The sequence below is a fragment of the Salvia hispanica genome, chromosome 6 (genome assembly GCF_023119035.1).
Source record: "Salvia hispanica cultivar TCC Black 2014 chromosome 6, UniMelb_Shisp_WGS_1.0, whole genome shotgun sequence".
Taxonomy (NCBI): domain Eukaryota; kingdom Viridiplantae; phylum Streptophyta; class Magnoliopsida; order Lamiales; family Lamiaceae; genus Salvia; species Salvia hispanica.
The window spans coordinates 34,273,977-34,298,671 of record NC_062970.1 but is presented as its reverse complement, the minus strand read 5'-3'; the positions used below and the strand labels follow the sequence as shown (position 1 = coordinate 34,298,671).

At 33.8% G+C, this 24,695-nt stretch overlaps 4 protein-coding genes across 14 annotated transcripts; 2 read left to right on the top strand and 2 right to left on the bottom strand.

The window, feature by feature from the left end:
- The first annotated feature begins 1,428 nt into the window (after positions 1-1,428).
- On the top strand, positions 1,429-5,213 carry LOC125196602 (glutamyl-tRNA(Gln) amidotransferase subunit A, chloroplastic/mitochondrial). Of its 2 annotated transcripts, XM_048095187.1 has the most exons (10): positions 1,429-1,962; positions 2,533-2,844; positions 3,056-3,235; positions 3,342-3,436; positions 3,706-3,781; positions 3,898-3,975; positions 4,203-4,296; positions 4,407-4,456; positions 4,558-4,668; positions 4,921-5,213. In XM_048095187.1, the coding sequence occupies exons 1-10, from the start codon at positions 1,444-1,446 to the stop codon at positions 5,002-5,004; spliced, it is 1,599 nt and encodes a 532-aa protein (XP_047951144.1). In that variant the 5' UTR covers positions 1,429-1,443; the 3' UTR covers positions 5,005-5,213. The 2 variants fall into 2 exon arrangements, 1 of the variants encoding a protein (XP_047951144.1); XR_007171910.1 differs by lacking the exons at positions 4,407-4,456; positions 4,558-4,668; positions 4,921-5,213 and having other exon boundaries at positions 3,342-3,543; positions 4,203-4,273.
- A 2,813-nt stretch (positions 5,214-8,026) lies between these two features.
- Positions 8,027-10,622, top strand: LOC125192773. 5 transcript variants are annotated; one of them, XM_048090418.1, is made up of 8 exons: positions 8,027-8,180; positions 8,764-8,960; positions 9,054-9,191; positions 9,288-9,366; positions 9,742-9,813; positions 9,907-9,979; positions 10,192-10,248; positions 10,333-10,622. In XM_048090418.1, exons 2-8 carry the CDS (start codon positions 8,799-8,801, stop codon positions 10,427-10,429), a joined length of 678 nt encoding a protein of 225 aa, XP_047946375.1. In that variant the 5' UTR covers positions 8,027-8,180; positions 8,764-8,798; the 3' UTR covers positions 10,430-10,622. The 5 variants fall into 5 exon arrangements, with proteins under 5 accessions (XP_047946375.1, XP_047946376.1, XP_047946377.1 ...); XM_048090419.1 differs by having other exon boundaries at positions 8,039-8,180; positions 8,757-8,960; XM_048090420.1 differs by having other exon boundaries at positions 8,046-8,180; positions 8,772-8,960.
- A 1,279-nt stretch (positions 10,623-11,901) lies between these two features.
- Positions 11,902-16,133, bottom strand: LOC125195776 (citrate synthase, glyoxysomal-like). Its single transcript, XM_048093998.1, has 13 exons — positions 15,796-16,133; positions 15,346-15,526; positions 15,069-15,154; positions 14,768-14,872; positions 14,325-14,387; positions 14,054-14,163; positions 13,748-13,867; positions 13,595-13,670; positions 13,357-13,430; positions 13,143-13,263; positions 12,706-12,803; positions 12,433-12,556; positions 11,902-12,243 (listed from the first exon to the last, which is right to left on the bottom strand). Exons 1-13 carry the CDS (start codon positions 16,030-16,032, stop codon positions 12,112-12,114), a joined length of 1,527 nt encoding a protein of 508 aa, XP_047949955.1. The 5' UTR covers positions 16,033-16,133; the 3' UTR covers positions 11,902-12,111.
- A 1,641-nt stretch (positions 16,134-17,774) lies between these two features.
- LOC125195777 (agamous-like MADS-box protein MADS1) lies at positions 17,775-22,001 on the bottom strand. 6 transcript variants are annotated; one of them, XM_048094007.1, is made up of 9 exons: positions 21,841-22,001; positions 21,529-21,760; positions 19,711-19,792; positions 19,038-19,099; positions 18,838-18,961; positions 18,739-18,744; positions 18,610-18,651; positions 18,353-18,528; positions 17,775-18,034 (listed from the first exon to the last, which is right to left on the bottom strand). In XM_048094007.1, exons 2-9 carry the CDS (start codon positions 21,756-21,758, stop codon positions 18,031-18,033), a joined length of 726 nt encoding a protein of 241 aa, XP_047949964.1. In that variant the 5' UTR covers positions 21,759-21,760; positions 21,841-22,001; the 3' UTR covers positions 17,775-18,030. The 6 variants fall into 6 exon arrangements, with proteins under 6 accessions (XP_047949964.1, XP_047949959.1, XP_047949961.1 ...); XM_048094002.1 differs by having other exon boundaries at positions 18,610-18,654; positions 18,739-18,780; positions 18,862-18,961; XM_048094004.1 differs by having other exon boundaries at positions 18,353-18,525; positions 18,610-18,654; positions 18,739-18,780; positions 18,862-18,961.
- Between the last annotated feature and the right edge of the window lie 2,694 nt (positions 22,002-24,695).

Sequence of the window (24,695 nt, the reverse complement as noted above, 5' to 3'; positions counted from 1 at the left end):
AGTACTAATATATATTTTTGTAAGTGGTCATCTAACTTCGATTACATCGACGAACATTAATAGGGAGACTAGGAGTTATGAATACTTACGATCGAATGCAAAAAATAATAGTTAGTACTAATATTCTCCATATGTATAAAATTACACTAAAACACAACAAAATGAAGTTGAGGATGTTAATTAGAAATATTTAAAAAGTTTGAAAGTAGAATATACAAGGACCCTAAACTAGGGCATTTGATCTCGAGGGTGGTAATTTAATAAAATAAATTACTTATTCAAACGAAATGTTTGTATTGCTTTAATTTGTTCGAGTAATCATTTGACATTTTGGCTTATGCCGGAGACATTCTCTATTATTAAAGAGGTTTTCAAGATCAAACTTCAATTCTTTATTTTCCCATTTCAATAAAAAAAAATCGAATAATCGAACGCGTTATCATTAAAATTGACCTAAGAATAGTGGAAAGTAGGTACTATCAATTATTGTCTCCAATAATTGTGACCTGACATATATATAATCCATACTTGAATAGGGAGTACTAAAATGAACAAGGATATTCTTAATATTTGTGGTCTAGGCTAACTGGCTAAACGAGAAGCCCACAAAATAAATATAAATGAAAATGTATTGAATTTAAGACAACAAAATGCCACAGTTGGAATGCTTTGCACATCAAAATCATCGGGTTGGAATTCACTGCTGTGCAAAATGCCATAGCAGGAATGCTCTGCACATTAAAATCATTCATTGCTTAAATGAAAAAAAATAATACAAGTATGTAAAATTATTTAAAGGTTCTCATCCCTTTGTGTCCATCGTTTACAACCTATTTGTGTTGGAAAAATGAATTAAAACGCAAAAAGTAAACGAGAAATGAAAGAGAACATTGATATTGCACATTGTTAAATTAAGTTACGGTCCGGTAAAAATGTTGTTCATCGTTAATTTTTTGACAGGAACATTAAATTTGGACAAAAACATACTACTGTTTATGACCAATAACAATCAAAATTAATGTGCACGATCAAAAAGTATTTTCAAACAAATATAGATATTAATTTTGAACTTAGTCAAATGTAAAATTAGAATTGAATAAGTAAGAAGAGCAGCACATAGAATTGATTCCATGTATCAACAAAATACTTATATGTTTAGAATTAAAATACTGTAGGTCTGATGTTTAAGTACTAGTAATTAGTAATGTTTACCTTTCTAACCGGCTCAAAATCATTTACTTAGCTAAATGTATCAACAAAATACTTATATGTTTAGAATTAAAATAATGTTGGTCTGATAGGATGATGATAAGATGACACAATTGACAAACAAAAGATCTACTGGGGTGATTTCATTATGATGTGAAACATGAAGGACCAAAACGAAATGAGTGAGTGATCTAATGAAGCACTGCTAAGCCTCACTCGATCCTCCGCCAAAAAATGCTATCCTCAGCCCAAACCCCTCGCCTCCTCCGCTCCCCCGCCGCCCCCCTCACCTTCAAATGCCTCCACACCTCCCCCATCCTCACCCCCGCCTCCGCTTCGCCTTCGCCCTCCCAAATCCTCACCAGCCGCAAAGCCCTACTCTCCCGCCAGACCTCCGCCGTCGACCTCGCCAAGTCGTTTCTGCATCGCCTCCGCCGCCACGAGCCCCAGCTCAGCACCTTCCTCTACGTATCCCCTGACGACATCGTCTTGAAGCAGGCCGAGGAGCTGGATAACAGAATTAAGCACAATGAGGAGGTCGGCCCCCTGGCTGGGGTTTTGGTCGGAGTTAAGGATAATATTTGTACGCGAGATATGCCGTCGACGGCGGGGTCTCGTATTCTGGAGAATTACCGCCCGCCGTTCGACGCCACGGCGGTGAGGAAGCTGAGGGAAATGGGAGCTATTGTTGTTGGGAAGACTAATTTGGATGAGTTTGGGATGGGGAGTACGACAGAAGGCTCTGCATATCAGGTTAGTTTATTTCAGCTCCTAAGTATGATAGATATTTGTTGGTGGAAAATAGTTACTAATTCATTGCATTCCTCTTCCAATTTTCGCTAATTTTGTGTATTGTGTTACTATTGGATTTGCATAATCGTCTACTGCATTGCATGTATTTTGATTATCAAGATGATCGATCACGGTGTCAAGAAATGTTAGCTGTGATCAGCAATTAATTTACATGCCATATGCTGATGTATTAGTGTTGAAGCTTGAATGTGCCTCTAAATTAGCATGTAAAGAGTTACAAGCAAAGATCTTGTGATTATTCGAAGGTACTTTGAGCGAAGCCAAATGGAATATTATTGATGGATTGTTCATTATGCTTATTGAATTAAAGGGGAACTATAAGAACAATCACCATAGGTAATTGCAGTTGTAGGTTTATTAAAGGAGGTGGCACTGTGCTGATGGTATCTTGATAACATGAGCTTATTACTTTGGTTCGTGGAGATGGTAAACTAAAAGTGATAATAAATCCAATTCACATTATGTAACCATATATGGTTTACTCAGGTGATGCATCTTCATATTCGTTAGGTGACGGCTAATCCCTGGGATTTGTCACGAGTACCAGGAGGTTCATCAGGGGGCTCAGCTGCAGCTGTTTCTGCTAGACAGTGCATGGTGGCGCTGGGAAGTGATACTGGTGGCAGTGTTAGGCAACCAGCATCTTTCTGTGGTGTTGTTGGGCTGAAGCCAACATATGGTCGTGTCTCGAGATATGGTCTTGTCGCTTATGCATCCTCCTTGGATGTTATTGGATGCTTTGGTTCTTCTGTTGCTGATGCAGGAATTCTCCTAAATGCCATTTCGGGTTTTGATAACTTCGATGCTACAAGTAGCAAACAAGTATGTTCCTATATCTTTGATGCTTCATATGCATTTTGACCATTATATTTCAGTGTCTAAACTCTAAAGTGAAAGAGGTGCAGAATACCATCCACTCCAGAATCTTCTAATCCAATTTAGTGTAACCTTGGTCAAGCTACTTCTCCTAATTGGAGTGTTTTTGTACCAAAAGCCCACTTAGGCACTTACTTTCACCTTGTCTGTGTTTTAGGAAGTCCCAGACTATGCATCTCAGTTTGTTCCTCTTGATTACTTGGAATCTAAACCCTTGAAAGGACTGCGAGTTGGTGTTATTCATGAAACACTTGGTAATGGAGTTGATTCAGAAGTAGTCTCTTCAGTCCGCAGTGCTGTTTCACATCTGGAAGAACTTGGATGCACAGTATCAGAGGTATGGTTTTTTTTGTTTGATTTTTCTCTCAATATAGTATCTATCTGTATCACTAGTAAAGTGCCACCTGACTTCATATATTTTTATTTCATTTTTGCATATATAGGTATCATTGCCATCATTTTCGCTTGGATTGCCAGCATACTACATTCTTGCTTCATCTGAATCATCTTCAAATTTGTCTCGCTATGATGGTGTCAGGTTATACTGCAACCTTTGGTCTGTTTCTACAAATATTACATATGTTTTACAAATGGTCATGTATAGAAATATACAACCTCACACACATGGAGGAAGGGAGAAAACTGGTATGTGATTTTGTGGCAATGTTTCTTCTTATCGTGGCTGTATAGTGGGGAGGGGGGGAAGGGGAGGTTTTGAATAACTTCAGACTGCAGTAGATAATCATCTGTCACTGAACTTGATAGTAATTTTAGTTCCCATCAACTCCATATATATTCTGTTTGCAGATATGGAAACCAAGTTTTTGGTGAAGAGCTCAAATCTCTCTATGGGGACTCCCGTGCTGAAGGTCTTGGTTCTGAGGTGTGACTTTGAAATGTTTGTGTATAAATTCTTTTTAGGCATTCTCCTTCCTAATTTGTGGCCAATAGAGAAGCCGTCCTATATTTAACTTGACAACAAATACTTCATTGTTACAGGTTAAAATGAGAATCTTGATGGGTACATATGCTCTTTCTGCTGGTTACTATGATGCATATTACAAGCGTGCTCAGCAGGTTTGACCACTGTCACTGTCAATTTATATTATTTGCTTCAATGATGAATTATTTGGAAGCTGAATTCTGTTTTTACTTTTTAGTAATAAGATGGTTAGCTATCGCTCTAAAATGCAATTTGGTGCAGTTGTTACTGAAATTTAATCTTACACTGTAAGCTGGCCTTATTTCCTGGACTAAATTTTTTTTCATATGAAGAAAATTGATAAATATGCTGGTATTTTCAGGTTAGGACAATAATACGAAATAGCTTCAAGGATGCTTTGGACAAAAATGATATACTGATATCTCCTGCTGCTCCCTCTGTTGCTTATAAGATTGGTACGGTAGTAATGATATCATAATGTGTGTTTTTTCTTAATACTCCATTGTTATGGCTTTTCATTTGGTGAACTTATAAAATATACTAATATACTTGGTGTTTTTTCTAGGTGAGAAGAAAAATGACCCATTAGCCATGTATGCAGGAGACATAATGACTGTGAGTTTCTACACCACGTCATTTATTTTGTAACATATTGGTCAAAGAATTAAAAAATCCTTTGTATTCGTTTGTCGTTTCATGATTTAATGTGAATGCAGGTTAATGTGAACTTGGCTGGTCTGCCTGCGTTGGTTTTACCATGTGGATTTGATGGAGGGTCAGCTGGAATGCCTGTCGGTATTCAAATGATTGGAGCGGCATTTGATGAGGTACAGCCAAATTTTTGCTTTCTACCAAGAATTTTGAATTCAAACTGTATACTGCTATTCAAAAGTTAAGGACACCAACAGGAATTGGGTTGGGGTATAGGTAACAAACTTCTTTGCCGGAATTCACAAAGGATTTGTTGATAATCACATCCTTCATGTAACATGATGATTTATAAGTAGGTCTAGAAGTCACACCCTTGAAACTATGGTTGTTCAACACTATATCAAAAGTTGTATTGTTAACCTTTGCAGGAGAAGTTGTTAAAAATAGGGCACATCTTTGAGCAGACTCTCGAGGGATATTCGTTCATTCCCCCACTCGTAGCTGATGAATAAACTTGTTAGTGAGTGAGCAGCATAACCTCTCGAGGGATGTTCGTTCTCCATGCCCATGGTCAAAGGGTTTGGTAAGATTGATTGTGTTTAGGCAGTAGTTAAATTCTTTTGTTGGTTTTCTTCGCTATTTAAAACTCCTGGTATATCTTCAGCTGACGAATATCGATTTTTCTGAATAAAGTTTTAAAATAATTGGTTCTGTTTATAAATTTTATTTGGTTGTTGGGAAAAATAAGTTACTGCTATTGTCAAATCGGGACCAACTAAGAGACAACTAACACATTGGGTCGAACTCTTATTTGGTTTCATTCTTCTTCATGCAAAGGCTTAGATGGATCTTTTGACTTCAAAAAAATTAATGAAATCCATTTATTTATTCTTGAAATTTTAGAAGCTTGTATTATGGGAGGGAAATTAAAATATCACATTTGCACAAATCACATTGTGATAAAAAAAAAAAAAACTATGAAGTTACCAAGCTCAGTTTCAAATTAATTTACACGAAATTCTGGTATTTTGTGGATGTTTTTAATAACACATTGCTTATCTAAAGGCTATTACTAGAGTTAAAAATTGTATGAAAATATATAAATATTTGTTCCTCCAATTTTTAGTTTTTTGAAGGATTCATATCCCCCACAACCCTGTCTTTCTTCGAGGGGAGGACTTGAATTTGGTCACTTGCATATTTGTGGTGCTTCAAAATATTAGCATCAACGGTCCACTTTTCTCTCGTTTCTTCTCCTCTCAGCATGCTCAACAATATGATTTTATAAAATATCGAATTCACTCTCCAACAATAAATTGATCGAGGAATTAATTGGGCTTGTTGACATACTGATAGGATTCAGCTCTATCGTACGAACTTGTTGACGAATACCGTTGAGGGAAGAAGATCAGTTTCTAGGGTTTCAGTCGAAAATCTTAGTTTTGTGAGAGAGGAAGTGAGGGAAATTTGATGAGAAAAACAATAGGTAGTATTTTATTTCTTAAAGAATTAAGTAGTAGTAATTCAATTCTCCTATTTATACAAAATAAAATAGAAAATGATGTCTCAAGTTTTACACCACTTTATATAAATTTTTTTGAGAAATTGCATCATACATACAAAATGTTTCATTAGTGTTTCAAATTGATACAAAAAGTTTCAGGTTAACATATTACATACAAAATGTTTTGTGTGTGTTTTAAACTGATACATCTTCCTTAAGTGATTAACACCGTTAGGTTTTCTGTTTCATCTTTACTTTAAATTCTTTATTCATGAGAAATACTTTGAATCACTTACAAACATAAAAATCAAATTCAAACACAGCTACAATCTTTCTCAACCAAATATAAATTCCCACATTGAAACATCACTCGTGATCTTGAAAATATTCTCACAACCTTAAATTTGTGACAAAATAGAATGCTGCTACAATTTATTGCTCCAATAACCACAGCTCCTTAAGCTTAGTTTTGACAACAAGTATTATTGCTTCGCTTGCTACAAGCATCCCAAACACTAATTTGTTCATTATTTCTAGAGCTGCTGCATTTAAACTCATGAACATGGGCATCAAATAATAGATTAAAAGGAAACAAATTCAAACACAAAATCATAACTGGTTTCATCAGAAGCATTTGAAGCTGACTAAACTGACCATCCAAGAGTCCCTCACAAAACAGACAATTTGTGTTCTCAATGAAGCTCCCCTGCAGCTCTTCCACCTCCATGTTTTCAGATGCATAAGCAATTAAAACAGCCAAGACATGTTTCTAAACTAAATCACGGTCAATAGCAATCAAAACTCAGAGTGAAAAATTTCTAGTATCCCTTTCCTATGTTTCATTCCTATGTTTCAATAGAGGTTCTCGACATGTAGAACTAAATTCCTATGTTTCAATAGAGCAAAAGTGAAAATTTTCAATGCTTTAAAGTAAGAAGTTTACCTGCAGTGGACGAGAGAAGTTCTAGAATTTTTTTTAGAGCATCTCCAAGGGGAAAAGTAAATGGAGCTAGAGACATATAATTACCATATTTACCTTTTTTTTAATGAAAAATCATTCTCCAAGAGAGAGGTATTTGAGAAGAGTTTATTATGTATGGTGCAATTTCTCCAAACAAAACTAACGGTGTTAATCAATTAAGGAAGATGTATTAGTTTAAAACACAAACAAAACAATTTGTGTAATATGTTAACTTGAAACTTTTTGTATCAATTTGAAACACTAATGAAACATTTTGTATGTATGGTGCAATTTCCCCAAAATTTTCACTAACATCGACCAATTCGTAATCCCTATACGGAAATAAAGAATACATGGAGAATTGGTTTCGATTCATTTTCTCTTTCTTTATTTAAATTTTCTTTATAAATTTTAATTGTTAAATTATTTATGTTAACATGATTCATTAGAATGATATACTTAACTCACCAATCTGGTCAAAAGGCAGTTGACCATCTATGTATCAACTATAGACTACTCTTTCATACAGTAAAAAAAAAATTAATAGAGCGAAAAATATTTTAATCTATGTACTAATATTATAATGGATTTAATAAATAGGTTGGTATTGTACTTTAAATTCGTGTTTAGAATCTTGTTGATGCTTTAGCAAAAAATTCAAGCAACTAGAAGCTATATGAAAACAACATTATACTACTCTCTCAGTCTGCGAATAAGAGTTCCGTTTTTTCTATTTGAGTCCGTCTGCGAATAAGAGTTCCGATTCACTTTTACAATAAATTGTAATAAGATCTCACCTTCCACTAACTCATTTCACTCTCATTTTATTAATTCATTTAAAACTAATATATACAATTGAGACCCCTGTTCCACTAACTCTTTTCCAGCAACTTTTCTTAACATTTCTTAAAACTCGTGCCGGATAGGAATGAGACTTCTATTTGCAGACGGAGAGAGTAATATTTTAAATTATGTAATTAAAACAACAAAAACTCTAATCCAATAAAACTTCTGTATCATAACAATAATAGTGTTTGGCAACATAAATAGTGTACTGGAGTAGTAAAATATGAGAATCCGAATATAGTTGGGCCTTAACCATGACCTAAATGAAATGAAAAAATAAAAAATACCAAGAGGAACACGCATTGCTATTGCTATCGTCATAATCCGTTGGTGCTGACGTCTTAATTTCCTCCCTCTCCTGCTCCGATCTCATCTAGGTATGCTCCTCAACCCACACCCTTCTCTTTTCTTTCTCATTTTGGTTATGCAGCCGATTCTTGATTCAATTTTATTAGCCGTTTGACTTATTGGTGCGATATATTGGTATATGAGTGGTGATAATTCGACGAATTTGATCTCTGGTCTGTTTATTCTTTGCTTTTATTTGAATTTAATTTTAGTTTTGTTTTTGTAGGTGATAAGAATTTGATAATTACGCACGTTTTTTGTTGAAAATTGATTTGTGCAGCTTCTTTTTTTGCAATTTTTTTGACTGGCAATATTGGGTAATTGATGATTTGATGCGATCCGTTGCAATACAAATTTCTGAAGTTGATATATTGGGTGTTTATTGGGAAATTGATGCGATCTAGCTGCTCTTGGCTTCTGGTGAATACGAAATTTAGCTAATTCACAATTTGAAATGCTTTTAGTTCTAGACTTTGTGACTTTTCAACTCTATTTGCACTGTATTGTTTTATTCCGAACTGATGAGAGAAATACTAGTAGTAGATAAGCTATCGGTAGAGTTTTTTTATAACAATCTCATTTTTTTTCCATTTGTATATCTTGAGAATGTAGTTTTGCAGAGTTGCAACGTGAAAGAAGCTTTCATAATGATGCGAAAAGCCCCGTCGTTGGTCGACTTGTGTGTTCATTTGGCCATAGACAATGTTAGGTATCTAGGAGATGTTGGAGAAACCGACCACCATCTCTTAGAGCGCATTTTATGCCACTGTACACTTGATCAGCTGATGCACATTGAGAATAGCACATCAGTAAGATATTTTGTTCATCAATTTCCTATTTGATGCATATTTCTTCTGATCCTCTAAATTTAACTTGTGATCTACTGATTCTTGGTCTTAAAGGATAGAGATCTTAGCCCAGTCACCGATAAGTTGTGGAAAAGATTTTTCAAGGACAGTTTTGGTGAGGATAGCTTCGATACTGTCGTTGAGAAGATGAAGCAGAGAAAAGTAACCTTCAGATGGAAACAATTGTATGAGGTACTCAATTTACTCCATTTAAAAAAATAACTAATGCAACATTGCAACCTTTGCCTTTGGTTGTGTTATGTTTACATCTGCGATCCCATAAAATAGGCTAAACTAAAAGAGAGGGAAGAGGCTACACAAAAATCTCTTGATCGCATAAAGCAGCGATATCATGAAGAAGATGCAAGTCAGTACCTTTTTTCTATCTCCGTTCTTAAATACTGAGATGAGATATTTATGACATCCCACTGCTTCAGTTACCTCCATTGTTGTCCAGAAAAAGAATGTGCTAGTAATTAATATGGGTTTTATATAAGGTTACTTCTGTAAATAGGTTACTTCAAAAGGCATAGTTCTATAACTCTCATAGGATATTAGCTCCTTTGTTTTGTCTTTCACAATTGCAATTTAATCATAAAACTCTCTTGCCAGAATCCCAGTTATTCCTTGTTGTTTGTAATCATTTTTGTTGGGGAATCTTATCTATAGATGTGAGATAGTGGTGCTCATTGCTTCTCAAGAATTTCTCAGCAGTACCAACATTTTACTGATTACCTTGCAGAAAAAAGAACCAGACAAGTGCAGCTGTGCTCAAAAGTTCCACCTTCTAGCAAGAAACGAAGCTTTTGGGGAGGTACCCGCACTCTTTCCCCTTGGCTTGACTAATAAGATGTTTTTAGATTTTTGGACCATTAAGTAAAGTAAGTATTTTGTTTAACATCCTTAGGTGAGACTGCAAGCAATATCTACAACACCAAAAGCAGCATTATGAAGAAGTCAAAGCTCGAGTTCATTAACAGGTGACTTGTGTTATTGGCGACGTAGTTTTCTACTACTACTTATTAACTGATGTCGTTTCCATATAACTTGTTTCTTCATTTTTTCCACCACACATTTGCTGTCTGGATTGGATAGAATTAGTAGAACATTTATATAAAAAAGCGTTTATTTCTAGTAATTTATCAAGAAATCTTAGAGTTCTCATCCTTGTGATACTTATTTCGTTGTGCAGCCGAGAGGTCAAGAATTTAGCTGCCATGAAAAATAAGGTGGTGCACAAGAATCATAGGTAATAACACATTCAGTACTATGCTTTAATCTGTTATTAACCTCTGTATCTACTGTTCCTGACCATATTTTGCATGATTATTAGTGTTATGTCCAAGCCAAAGCCAGTTGTTACTTCTAGATCTGCTTCGTCACCATCATCGTCGAACAAAATGATCAAGCCATTTCGGAGAAGATTCTGAAACATAGTGGAGTCTCTCTTTCTTGCATATTACAACTATTGTTGATGTTGTTGTATCATACTACTATGTTATTGCAAGCCGTAAAATCGGATGATGTTTGCTACTCCTAAATTTTCTCCTGATGCGGATGTTAGCTGTTTATAACTCATGACATGAAGGCTGAAGGCTATATATATGATAGCTTAGCACCCAATCTTTTCGATTTGGCCGTTCGATCTATATGATTTATTATTGACCAACATTGATAAGTTCCATCTATTTAGCAGTACCACAGGTCTCAGTTTGTAAATTGAACCTTAGGCAGAAGTCGCAGTTCATAAATATAACTGGAATTTGCTTATATAATTTCAAACTTTGCTAAAATTAGACTGTTTCAATGTCCAAAATATAGGTGGAGTTACTTTTTTCAATTAAAAGATGCAAATAATCATGGCTTAGCACCTTATTAAAACATAAAAAGAATTGTTATTAATTAATTAATTAATTATTATTATTATTATTATTATTATTATTATTATTATTATTATTATTATTATTATTATTAATGAATGCAGTACTACTATCACCTTTTAGTAACTTCATGTACTTATTCAAAATATTGAAATTGTTTATTCATTTAGATAGTTTTAAAGTCAAACTACAGCACAACATAGAATATTATATTTAACATACTTTTATTTGGGATAGTTTTATGATTTTATTTATTCTTAATTGTAAAATTATCTTAATAAGGCTATTTTAATGATTGGAATGAAATGTACAACCAAATAATTGAATTGGTGGTGTCTAAAAATTGAAACTAAATTCTAGTAGTGGTATAAATTTCGTACAAATTCAACTTTAAAAAACTAACAAAAATATGGATATCGATAACTAAGTGCAAATAAGATACTTTATTGGAATTAAAATTAAAGGGATATTAGTCCCTAAAAAACTATTCCTGCTTGCTCTAATTTTGGTATTTTCTTATGAACTTTAAAATTCATCTAAAATATCAAAAAACTTTCTATTCCGTGCACTACTATTTTCCAATTCGACCTAAATAAGATATTTTCGGCAAATACTTATTCAACGTAGGCAACCATAAAAATATTTATGACATATTAGACCACTCTTTAAATAACAGAAAATAGGTTAAAAAGTCACGTAGAAAGTTAAATTAATTTAGTTGTGCCATGTAAGGTAAAAACGTCTCACACATTAGTCGAATATGATGATTGATCCATTGTAAAAAATACTAACAAACAAAATGTGAAATTTGATATTCTAGACCAATTTTAAAATTTGTGAAAAATACTACAATTAGACCAAAGTTCAAAATTTTAGAGACCATTATCCCTACAAATAATAATAATAATAGTAGAGTAATAATAATAATAATAATAATAATAAAAAATAATAATAATAATAATAATAATAATAATAATAATATTTGGATTTTACAACATGCTGCTGATTTGGATATTTTGTGATGTTAGGAAATTAAGTAATACCCTTTTTAGTACAGTTCAATAACTCAATTGTCATCCTGTGAAGTTTATTAATACAACTTATGCTGTATGGCCATCTGCATCACATAATAAAATCAAACTGAGATGCCTCTTAAAAGCATGACACCCATGATTCAAGGACACCTGGAATAAGTTCCCAGTACTATAATCCTCGTTCCATCTGGAAAAATCCTAGGCCCCGAATCCAGCCAAACGCCTCCTTGTTGCATTGGACACCGCCACCTGACCAAGTTTATCCACTTCTTTCGATAGCGTTCGCTCTTTCAGTGGCGTGTAATTCCTTAGCCATACGCCGGTGTATACCTGGACGTAAAACCAAGATTAACATGGCATAGACCGGTGACGAATTCTAGCTAGAATCAAGATTAACATGGCATTCGAGTAGAACATGTGCAGGAAGTGTCATCAACAGGATAAATATCGCAAGTTAGCAAAGGAGAAATATAGTGTGTTGAATTATAGTCCATAGAATTTAAGCAAGTAAAAGATAACCTGCGCTGGTCTCATTATCTTAGTATCAGGGTCATCCAGAGACTCTCGCCAGTGAGATAAATAGCCAGCCATTCGGGGGATCGCAAACAAAATGGTAAAGAACTCCGGAGGGAAACCCATAGCCCTGATGACAATAATGGAGAAATTACGTGCTATACAAGTAAGAAACAGAGATGAAAATTTGAGCTATTCCCTTCTTTCCCCCCCCTCCAAAGATAATGAAGCAAAAGGACGATAAAAAACGCTAATGCAGTTAAGTCTCAGCATACTTACCTATAAATCAACCCAGAATAGAAGTCAACATTCGGATACAACTTTCTCTTAACAAAATACTCATCTGAGAGTGCAGCCTTCTCCAAAGCTATTGCCACCTGAAATTACATCATATCCATGCATGAGACTTCATAGCATAATAGAAACATGTGCCATTGAAGCCGATAAAAGCCAACTTACAACCTATAGTGGCATAGCCTCTAGATTAAGATTTTGGTCAGGAGTGTCTTAATTATGACATATGAAGTCCATTATATGAAATTGTAGACCAGAAGAACAGGTTTATATAAACATTGAAGGACAAAGGGCAAGCTGTCAGGTGGTCCAAGCATTCATCCATTTAAATTCCATCAGGGCTTGATTATGACTTCTTAGTTACTATTCGAGGTTAAAAAAAATGCACCTTTAAGCTAACTGTAAGAATATACGAAACACACCTCAATGAGAGGATCCCTGCCAACAATTGAAAATACTTCCTCTGCAAGTTTCTTGATAACTTTGGCACGTGGGTCATAGTTTTTGTAAACGCGGTGTCCAAAACCAGACATCTTTCTTTTCCTATAGATCATGGCATTATATAGGCTGGTGAGTTGTTGACATTTTGCACCGTAAGAAGCAGCTACTAAAAGAAAGTCACTGGAGGAACCAAACCTGTTTTTTACACCTTCAATGAATTCAGGTATGTTGTCAACACTTCCAATCTCACTCAACATCTTGAGCACAGCCTACATGGCGCCCATTGAAAGATAAACTCAATGTGATTCATAATGACACAAAGCTTATTTCAAGGATAATGTGTGAGTATTTATGTACAGGTAACATCTTAACATGCATTGGATCTCCACAAGATTTCCAAATAGTAGCTACAAAGGAACTCAGCGAAAGTTACCTCATTTGCTCCACCATGAAGGGGGCCATACAGAGCTCCAACAGCTCCAGCAAGGGCTGTGTACACGTCAACACCACTGCAAATGCATATATATGTTACTTACAAGTAGAACGTATGAATGTTTCCATCTTCAACAAGACAATTATATCCAACCTCGAAGCAAGGTGTCTTGCAGCTGCAGTAGAGCAATTCATCTCATGTTCCGCATGCAGTATGAATAGAATATCGAGAACCCGTGCAAGTCTAGGATTTGGTTTATAAGATCTGTCACCCCTGTTTGTTCCATGCAAAACCCATAGTTAATATAGTAGCTGAAATCTTTAGTGTCAGAGGACTGGTAACTATATCTTAGTGCAGCAGTGAAACAAACAAAAATTTCCAATCACCTTTAGGAGAAAAGAGATATAATATGACTGATATTTTCTACACCGAGCAGTAACAAACAAAAGGATGACTTACATTGAGTCAAGCATATATAAGAAGTTCTCAGAGTATGAGAGATTGTTGGATGGAAGGACAGGTGGCCTCCCTGCCATCCTTAAATAAGCAGCTGCAGCAATTGTTGGAGCCTGCAGTGAAAAGTAATAGACCTCTTATTGTTATTATGATAAGAACTCATGATAACATGAACATTAGTCCAACAGTAAAATTTGCAATAACATATGGAAAGAATGGGGATACTTTAAAATCAAATAAGGCAAGGGACACATCAGCAGAGTGATTATATCACCTTTCCAAGTATGCGAACAATTTGTTTGTCTCTCACTTGTTTAGACTTGTACAGATCTTGCCCCTATATAGAAGTGAACAAGATCAGAATTACAATGTGCCATGTTCAACAACTATAACAACAAGAAATAAGATATTGCAGCAAGGGGGCCAGAGATATCGGTTCTTCTGAGGTTACACCACAAGTAACATGAAATAAGCCATAAAAACTTTTGACACAAGTTCAAAATATGCTTACACTAGGCACTAATAGATACAAAACGGGTATTTTATTTCTAAGAGCCATATGTAACCAAAGGTTGCATCTTGATAGTATTCAAGTAAAAAAAATCCATAAACTGGAAGTCTGATTACCACTTTATGATCGACCCACAAGCAGGAGCAGGGATGCCAATGAGACTTAACGGAGCAAATGACTTGCTAGAACTACGATGAAAGACTTACTCTTAAAGCTGGATTAGCATCTGGATGAAAGACAGAAAGAGCACTCATCGCGCTAACAAGAACCCCCATTGGGTGAGCATCATGTGGCATTGCCTGTATGATATCCTGCAAAACATGATCAAAAGGCATCCTGAGTTTCTAATTTCTCTAAGGAGCTGAATGAATCCTTGAATATGGATTGCTAAACCAAGATAGCACCTTTGCATGTCACTATCAATTCATAGTAGTCATTACAAGAACGGAGAAAAACTGGCATTAATACTCTCTGTTAAAACATTTATAGAAAAATATACAATCGTACCAACAGTCCTTGTGGAACAGCTGAATGTTGTGCAACAGCAAACTCCCACTCTCCCAACTGACCTTCAGTTGGTAGGTTTCCATACACTAACATGAGAATAAAAAATGCAAATCAGAGTTGAGCTTGAGAAAAACTGAAATGAACATCTCAGCAACGTCTCAAACAATCAAAACTATATTTTGTCATTGTACCTTGAACTAATACAAGGTGATTAGTGATCCACTCATATATACACACGTTGATCAAAGAAACTTGAAAAGGATTCTAAGCAACTTACACAAAAGATAAGCAACTTCTAGAAAGGAACTCTTCTCTGCCAGCTCCTCAATGGGATACCCCCTGTATCTAAGAATCCCTTCATCACCATCAATGTAGCAAATCGAAGATCGAACAGGAGCTGTGTTGAGGTACCCCGGGTCATAAAGCTTCAGCCCCTTGTCATTCTTTCCTATGGATATCTGTGAAGAGACCAAAAATTAATTACTTTCTGGCGATTGCATCAAAAGGACTGTATCTAATCAAGCAACAACTTCAACCAAACAGAGATACCGATTGCCTTTACTACAAGCTTTTGTATTGCTTTCAAAATTGGCCACAAACAAAGGATGCCAAATCAATTTGCAACAAAACGCCTCAAAGATTTCACATTTATAGTTGATTCACAATTGACAGTAAAATCCATAGTAGAATTGAAAGAAAATTGGATAGGTTGAAGCGTGAAAGTTACCTTTTTAAGGTCGGTGGCTTTGATAGTGCCGTCTTGGGATACCTGAACCTGATACTTTATCCCGGTACGCTCATCAATCAAGGTCAACGTACCTTTGAGATTCGTGGGCGGCGCCACGTCGGCAGAGCAGCCGGAGAAGTCAAGGAAGGAGCCGGATCGATTAGGCGAAGCGGAGAGGTGAGCTGAGAGCACCGCCAAGCGGCCTCGAGCCGTAGCTGTAAGATCACAATTCTCCATTGATATTAGATTTTGCAGTGTGTCTTCTGATGAATTTGATGGAATTAATTGAGGATAATAAACGAAAGAAATCAAACTTCTCAATTCAATTGAATCCTCCCAATAATAAGTTTAAAAATTGATTAATTTAAATACTATTAACAAATCCGTTCTATAATTATAAGCGAATTAAAATTAATACTGGACTAGTATTTTAAATCCATATTTAAATGTAAATGTGAATATATAATTATATAAACGTCGCGTGCACGCCGCCGAACCGACTGTAAAGTATGGAGTTTGTAACGCATATAATAATAAATCTTGGAAAACCAAATAATAATAAGTCAGAGTGGAGAAGGATAGGATTGCATATCTCCATCATCTCATTTCTCGCTTTCCAACTAATGTACACATATTAGTCTAGCACATTTATGAACATTAATTGCATCAAAAGCTTTTGGATTAAATTTTAATTCATTTGAACTATTCCAGCCGTTCTACTATTAAAATAGGCTATTGGGTGATGCACATTTTAATACATAATTGGTGAAGTAAGATGAAAAAAAAAGTAGTTGAAATAACGTAATGGATGGTGGAATTCATAAATAATAAAGTAAAAGAGAAAGGAGAAAACGTTTTCATAAATGAATATGAATTATGTATATGAGACGTATGGAAATTGAAATTCAGTTTATTTTTTTCGGACGGAGGGAGTACTTTTCATCTCTGTGACTATTTTTTTTCCTATTTTATCCTTTACTAAGACTTCCTAATTTGTGAATCGCATTTTGAAGTCTAGTACACTGAGTTTTACTACAGTGTTATTAACAAAAAAAATTTAATATATGGTTGAAAAACACATTTCTGAATCTACATTTGTTTTTTAAAAATAGTTCCAAAATAAAATCAAAATCATAATTATTTGGAAAAAATAGTACAGTATGATTCAAATTTGTAAGCGATCGTAATAATTAAAGAATTTCCATAATTATAAATAATTAATGATAGAATAAATTAAATTTCTTTCTTTATAATCGGAAACTAAATCTATTAGTACAATCTTTCATAAAAAATAATTCATGAAAAAAGATAGATATACATATATTCTTTATGTGTTCATGGATAAAATAGAAAAAAAAAGACCTATAGCGATATTTTTCATTTTCACAGAAATGTGATAATATATTTTCATATTTAAAGATCTAAAAAATGCAAACCTATTTTTAGGAATTAAATTTACAGTTCAACCTTTTTTATGATTAATAACAATTTAAATCATGTAGTTTGGTCAAATTCTGGTATATCCTCGTGAACTTTGGAATTGGAATATTTTTTCCCAGCCATACACAAAATATCGTCTTTTAACGATATTTAAAACATGTTTCATTAGAATAAGTATTTTTGCTTTCATATTCCTTGATTTTTAGATTTTTCATTCTTATTTTATTGAAATATTATTGTTTTTAACATCACAAAAATATGTTAATTTGTGCATGGATAAAATAATTAAGAAAAATGAAATTTCATGATTTAACATTTCAATTTTAAAATTCGTGGGATAAACTAGAAGATAAACTAAATTTAAACAAACTAACGTAGACCCAACAATATTCCGTACGTTACTTACCAATGCCCCAAATCCACTACCAATTCAAAAAAGCAATGTAGCATTATTATTCAACGGACCAAGTAGATAAAATAAATCTGAAAACTATAAAAAAGAAATGTAGGACTAATCTACAATTAATAATCACACATGGTCAGCATAAAACCATCATAAGAGAATTTAAGCAAGATAATAATGTGCTGTAGAATTAGAGATGATTAAACAAAGTGTTCTTCATGGGTACTGATAAAGCAAGAATTATTCTTGCTGAAAAATCAACTACTAGCTAGCTAGGAGTATTATATTATACAATATTCAAATCATAATATTTGTGATTGTTCATGCATTTTTGTTTTTCCTAATGCCATGACATGAGAAATTCTTGATCCCAAACCCAGTACTTGTAACTGTTAACTGCAATCAGAAACAAGAAATCATTAATGTGTTAGAAATTCATAAATACTGATACTACTCATGAAAATAAATTTAGAAGATTTCAAATCAAGGTAGCCCCTTTTTAGCCTTGTCCGTGTTAACTTAAATTACTCATGTGTATGATGACTGTATCCTTAAATTTGTTCATTTCAACTTTAATCAAGTTCTTAATTTTGCACTACGCTAAACTTCTATTTGAGCAATTATATATACACAACTAAACCAAACAAAAAAGTTCAAGAACCTTAAATAAAGTGATAATTTAAGATGAAAAAGTGCAATTTTTGAAAGTCTTACACTAGCTGGAGAGGAGTTTGATCCTGGCAAGAGTAGTGGCGGTCATGTTCGGGTTGGAGGAGGTTGACAGGGAGGAAGTTTCTTACATCATAGTTGTGTGAACTCATGCTAGGCTGCTCGTACTCTTGATTCATCATGCTCATCTGCTGCTGCGCCCTCTCGCTCTCGCCTATCTGCTTCATATATAAATCAATCTCATCATCAATTCTCACTTAATTGGTAGGACTATATAAATTAGTTCAACAAGGGAAAACTACCTTAGCTCTCAGATACATGTTTGCATTGTGAAGCTCTAGCTCCTGCTACACATTAGTCATTAAGATTCTTGTTTTGATGAAAACACTTAATTTATGAAGTAGGAGAATAATATATGAGAGAGTACTGACCCGCTTCTGCATGAGCTCAATTTCAGCAAAGAGCATCTCATTCTATATCAAATTTTCAAGAATATTGTGAGTCTCAAATTTAACGTAGTTGTTACTAACTTTTATGATTTTAATTGATATAACCTTCTTGGTGCGGATGCGGCTGATTGCTTTCTCCACTTTGCCCTCCATATTCCTCAGTTCCTTCAGTGGCATATTGCTAACACCTTCTCCAAGCAGTTGCCTGCAGATAACAAGAGATAATTTGTGTGTAAATTATCGAAACTTGCAAAGCATATAATGCAGATGTGATTAGCTACCTGTTTGAATTCTGAATTTCTCTTATTTGTCTGCGGAGCTTGGTGGCTTCTTGCTGGTAGAACTGATGAGAACATCAACAACAAATCTTAGCATTTAAAATTACACTTGAATAAATTTCCTCGGAGATATTTTTGTAGCTGTGAAATGTACTCCCTTTTTATGGCACTGAGATGACTAACTATACAAAAAAACCTGACGAGCAAAGTTATTAAATTCTCAAGAATCTAGTTATATTTTGATCCAGGTTACAAAGTGATGGAATAAATTTTATTTACCATAAAAGTGATGGAAATTTGGAAATACAGTATCATTTAAGATTCAGTATAGAGTACTACAATTGTGTATTTACATCATTAATTGCATGCATGGAAAAGTGTGTATTTTAGCTGACGGAATATATATGGAAATAAAAATATGAACGTATGTAAACCCATTTCCCCAACTTTGTTTTATTACAAATATGGAAATAAGTATAAATGTATTTGCAAAATCTCCTATAACTTGTAAAACAAAATTACAAGTTCAACTAGCCTATGTAAGTTTAACACCCTAAAATCTCAATTTTCCTATTTCATGTAATTCTGTGAAGCATAGATACTTATTTTTGGTAAATAAAACCATATTAACTTATTAATTATGTGCAAACTAATAAAGAATATTAATTTAACTTGCCTGTGTGTTAGCTTCAGAGGTGGACATGGTGTTGGAGGAATCAACAGTTGCTTTCTTGTACCTATCAATCGTTGCCCTAACACTGAAAATATAAAAGTTTATCATTTCATTAAAATAACAAAACCAATTTATAGATATTACTACTGAAACATAACATAATATGCTCATGGCATGGCATCCCTCCTGCTTACTAGAAGATTGATACATCGCTCAATTCCTCTATAACATCACATCACCAACAAATTATAAATATGTCACCCAATTTGATGATTAACACATATGGTGATATGGAGTATATATATTTAATTTTATTTAATTGCATAAAAAGTAGACAGAAACATGAGTGATGGTGAAAACACACATACACTTCAAGTCGGCAAACCTTAATTTCCTCGACACACGATTGGCTGCTCTCTGCCACGTCGGTACGAGATCCCACAAATATGATTGGCTACGGAATCTATGTCTTCAGATCTCGCCACGTGTCACCCCCACCACTTTTTACCCGACGGTTAATACCCATAAAGCTTTTTACCCATCGACTTTTACCCAACCGGTCTCCATCACCTCGCTCTATTCCTACGTTTCATTTCTATTCCAAGAAATTCATCTTTTCACATATGTTTGAGCATTTCTATGTATAACCTCTGTCTAAATAAATACTAAAGAAAAGAGAGCGTTGGGATTACAAACTTCATTCTTATTTTTCTCACCATTCCAGTTTATTCCATATTCTAATAATTAAGAAATTTTTATAATCTTGTTAGTGATTTTAAAGCAGATTTGATAAAATAAGAGAGATAAGGTAGTATAAAAAAATGGTTATTATAGAAAGAAAAATACATACCATAAATACAAACAACCGCACATGTTCAAACATGGACACACAAATATGAACATGAAGGTGACATGATTTCTGTGTGTAAAAAAAAGTGTATCAGAGAAGTTGTAGAGCAACCGTTTTGCACCCTTATTGATTGTAGCAGCATGTTTTTTGCAGCATATTTGTGTTCCTTATTATCATTTCTTGGAAAACAGCAGATTTATATTTTATACTACTATATAGTATTCTCTCTCACTCTATTTATATATAAATTCTCTCTCTAGAATTGAGGTGAGGGAGTAGGGGGAGATGCTTTGCCAGTTAGCTGTCATTCCTCCCCCATATGTAATTGCCAACAAAAACTCTTTTTTCTAGTTTCAAAAAGTCAGTTTTTTTAGTGGGAGGAAAGAAATCTTAGTGGAGAAAATCTGCGCAAAATATAGAAACGGCAAGATTTTCACATATTGAGATAAAAAGTGGGCATGGAAGAGAAAAGATAATTATGACACTCCCCACATTAATGTTTCAATTGGTGATGCTAAATAATGTCTGACATGACCTAAGATTTCTGCCTCATTTTTTAGCCTTTCAAACCCTAATCACTACAGTACTCTGCATCTACCATGCCCTAAATCTAATCCCTAAATTTGGTGCAACAATCTTAAATCCAACATAATACAAAAAAATTACTACATCTTTATTTTATTTTAGGTTAGGTTTTCTTCTTCTTTTCATTTGAGTTGTGAGTAGAGTTCATGTTCAAAAAAGGGAGAGAGAGAGAGAGAGATGATTTCAGAAGAAAAAATTGTACTATCTCAAGTCAGATCTGAGAGTTATATGAGTAAATCAGCAGAAAAGAAAGGTAAAAAAATCAAGACAAGAACACATACAAGTGGAAAAAAAACATAAACAGATAAATCCTGTGATCTTAGGCCACAAAGGTTGATGATAGATTTGGAAGTGCAAGATGAAACAACATGAACAACAACACAAACCTGTTATTAGCATATTCATAGAGCCTGCCGCGGGTGGAGAAGACAACAAGGGCGACTTCAGCGTCGCAGAGCACCGACAGCTCATAGGCCTTCTTGAGCAGCCCATTCCTGCGCTTGCAGAAAGTGACCTGCCGATTGGTGGTGTTCTCGATCCTCTTGATCTGGATCTTCCCTCTCCCGTTCTTCCTCAGCGAATTCGATGACTCTGACTCTTGACTCGGAAACTCCATCACTAAATACACAACCAACAATTTGTTTAATTAGCAACTACTACTATATTTTAGATGATGAATTTCTAAGTCTCTCTCTAACCTCGCAACACCAACTGTAGAGATGTGCTTTTCTTCAAACTTCAACAATTGGAAACGACCAGTTTCAGTAGCTTTGTATTTATAGCTGAAATTTGGTCATTTCTGTCCTACATTTCAATTGCTTACTTTTTTTTCCAGTTGTGCACGTCAATACTACGGGATCATTTTTATGCTAAATAATGTACTACGTATTCCCCCCTTCACAATTTCAACTCTACTTAAATTTTAAGAAATTGCTTTAACTTTTTGAAGGTAAGTGTATGGAAGAATTTTGTGAAATTTGGATCTTATTTTGTTGTAGTAGTATTGATTTTAAATCAAGGACATATATAAATGGTGAAATGAGATATTTAGGTTAGACTTCTTTAAAATTTGTTTATAAATTGATTTTGTGATGCTATTCTTACATTTATTCAAGTTTCACAATTTGGTTAAGAGGTGATGGGCAGTATTTTTGACGTGGTGAAGTCCATAAGTTTTAGGCATGACTTTTTAACCTGTATAAATTTAAATATATGAAAATTTGAGATATTTCACGTTGTGCAGCTGACATTGTTTTATGTGGCCCCCTTTTCAAAATGATATACTGGAAAAAAAGAAGCAAAATGACGTTGTCTTGACCACATGAAATATAATCACAATTTTCTGCGTCATTTCGATTTGGGACAACAAAATCTGGTTGCAAATTGACCAAATTCATTATGGTTTAAGATTATCACAAACTTGAATAATGTACTATTTATTGAAGTTGGGACTACAACTATCACTTAAGTAACTTATGTGTATGGGGCTAAATAAGTAAATTTGGCTTGTTAAGAAGTGCAACTACTTTGGCACTAATTAGGTTATCAACAACGTGGAGGTTTCGACGCGTTCCAGGGGACGCGGTACTATAGGGACGCGTTGCAGGTGTTCCGATTCCTATTGGACACTCGTCCTAGGGACGTCCCTTAGATTTTTTTATTACTCCCTCCGTCCCCAAAGAGTATGAACATTTGGTTCGACATGAGTTTTAATGCATAATTGAGAAAGTAAAAAAGACATAGAAAGAAAAAGTTTAGAAAGTATGAAGAATGGGTCTCACCTCATTAGAGAGAAAAAAGTTTCCAAAATTAGAAAGTTCATACTTTTCAGGGACGGACTAAGAAGGAAATAGTTCATACTTTTCAGGGACATGGACAATATTATTATTTCTTTTTTATTTAATTTATAATTCTGTTTTTTTGTTTTCATTTGGATTTAGTTTTGCTTTATTTTTATTTTAATTTTATTTTTGCTTTATTTTTATTTTTCGACATCATTTTGAAAAAAAAAATGGATTTTCTCTCTTTTAATTTATTTTTTATTTTATGCTACTTATTAAAAAATATTCATTGTTTTTTGTTTTGGTAAATTGAAGTTTCAATAAATTTTTTATTTTGTTTAAATTATGAATATTCATTAATGAATAGCCTATTTCAATTATAATGAAAATTTTTAATTAGATTTCATAATAAATAAATAAAAATAAGAATTTTTTTAATTAGATTTCATTCCACATATATTTTGAATTAGATCGAAATGAAGATGACTAAATTATAAACCAAAATGAGCATGACTTATGTTGTACTAATACTTAACTTGTAAGGTGTACCCTAACTTAGTTTAGAAGCCGTTAAATTAAGATCTTATAAACAGTCAATATAAAAACGAACTTAGTGAAGAACCGGTCCGGATCACCTAATGCATTCTCTAATCCATTTCCTATTCCACCCCTCACAAACATATTATATTATAGTGGGGTCCATTTTCATGTATGTGAGAGGTGGAGTATGAAATGAATTAAGGAATGCATTAGCTGATCCGGATTGGTGAAGAACTTGCTATCTATGCGGCTTAATTAATGTACATTTGCGGTGCTTGAAAACACGTGCATTTAATAAAGTACATTAGCCAAAATTACCGATTGCGTGATGAAAAATTTGTCCAATTTAAACATTAATTTGAGTAGCATTTGAGAGAAAATATTACTCCATTATTTACACCGTTTGTAGTTACACTTTTCATACACACATGAGTTCAAGTGTAAATTATAAATTATCCTGGTTCTAGTAGTAGAAATCGATTTGGTGTGAGATATTGACGAGAAGATGTAACAAACATGATAGGCAAAAAATTAATATCGCAAATTGATTTCTAGTTACCAGAATAATAAAGGTTTATATATAATATACTGCTAATATGCTGACGACAACGACTAAATCTGGGAGCCAGATTTAGGGTGTGGATGAATGAGATTGACCTTTTGGATTTTATTGAGAATCAATACACTAATCCATATTGAATTGTATAATGATCCACAATATTGATCCGGTATGAATTGGTTAAAAGTTTACGATTAGAACTTTGTTAAAATCCTTATAAAATTACCTTTTATTTGATATATACTGATATGTTACAAAATAATTTAGATTGAAAAATTATGACAAATTTAATATTTTGAGTTATTTTAGATTTGTGAGAAAAGAATCAACAGACGAAAAGATGTATCATTATCATTTGAAAAAATATAATTAATGTTAATTGTTACGTATATGCAAAAGTTTTATTAGTTTTCGGGTAGTTATATGTAATTGCATTTATCACTAATTCACAATTAATTTGCTTGCTTTCCGGTTGGCATTTTCTGTTTATTTGTCATCTTTTGACATCAAATCTTGAAATTTAACAGTCCATATCATAGTTTGAAGTTTGTATATTATCATTACCCTTTATATATGTCATATGTGCATGTTATGTGAATAATTTAAGTATGATGGTTATGGCAAAGTTTGAATAAGGAAGGAGAAAAGACGGTGGTTTTGTCCATATAAGTTG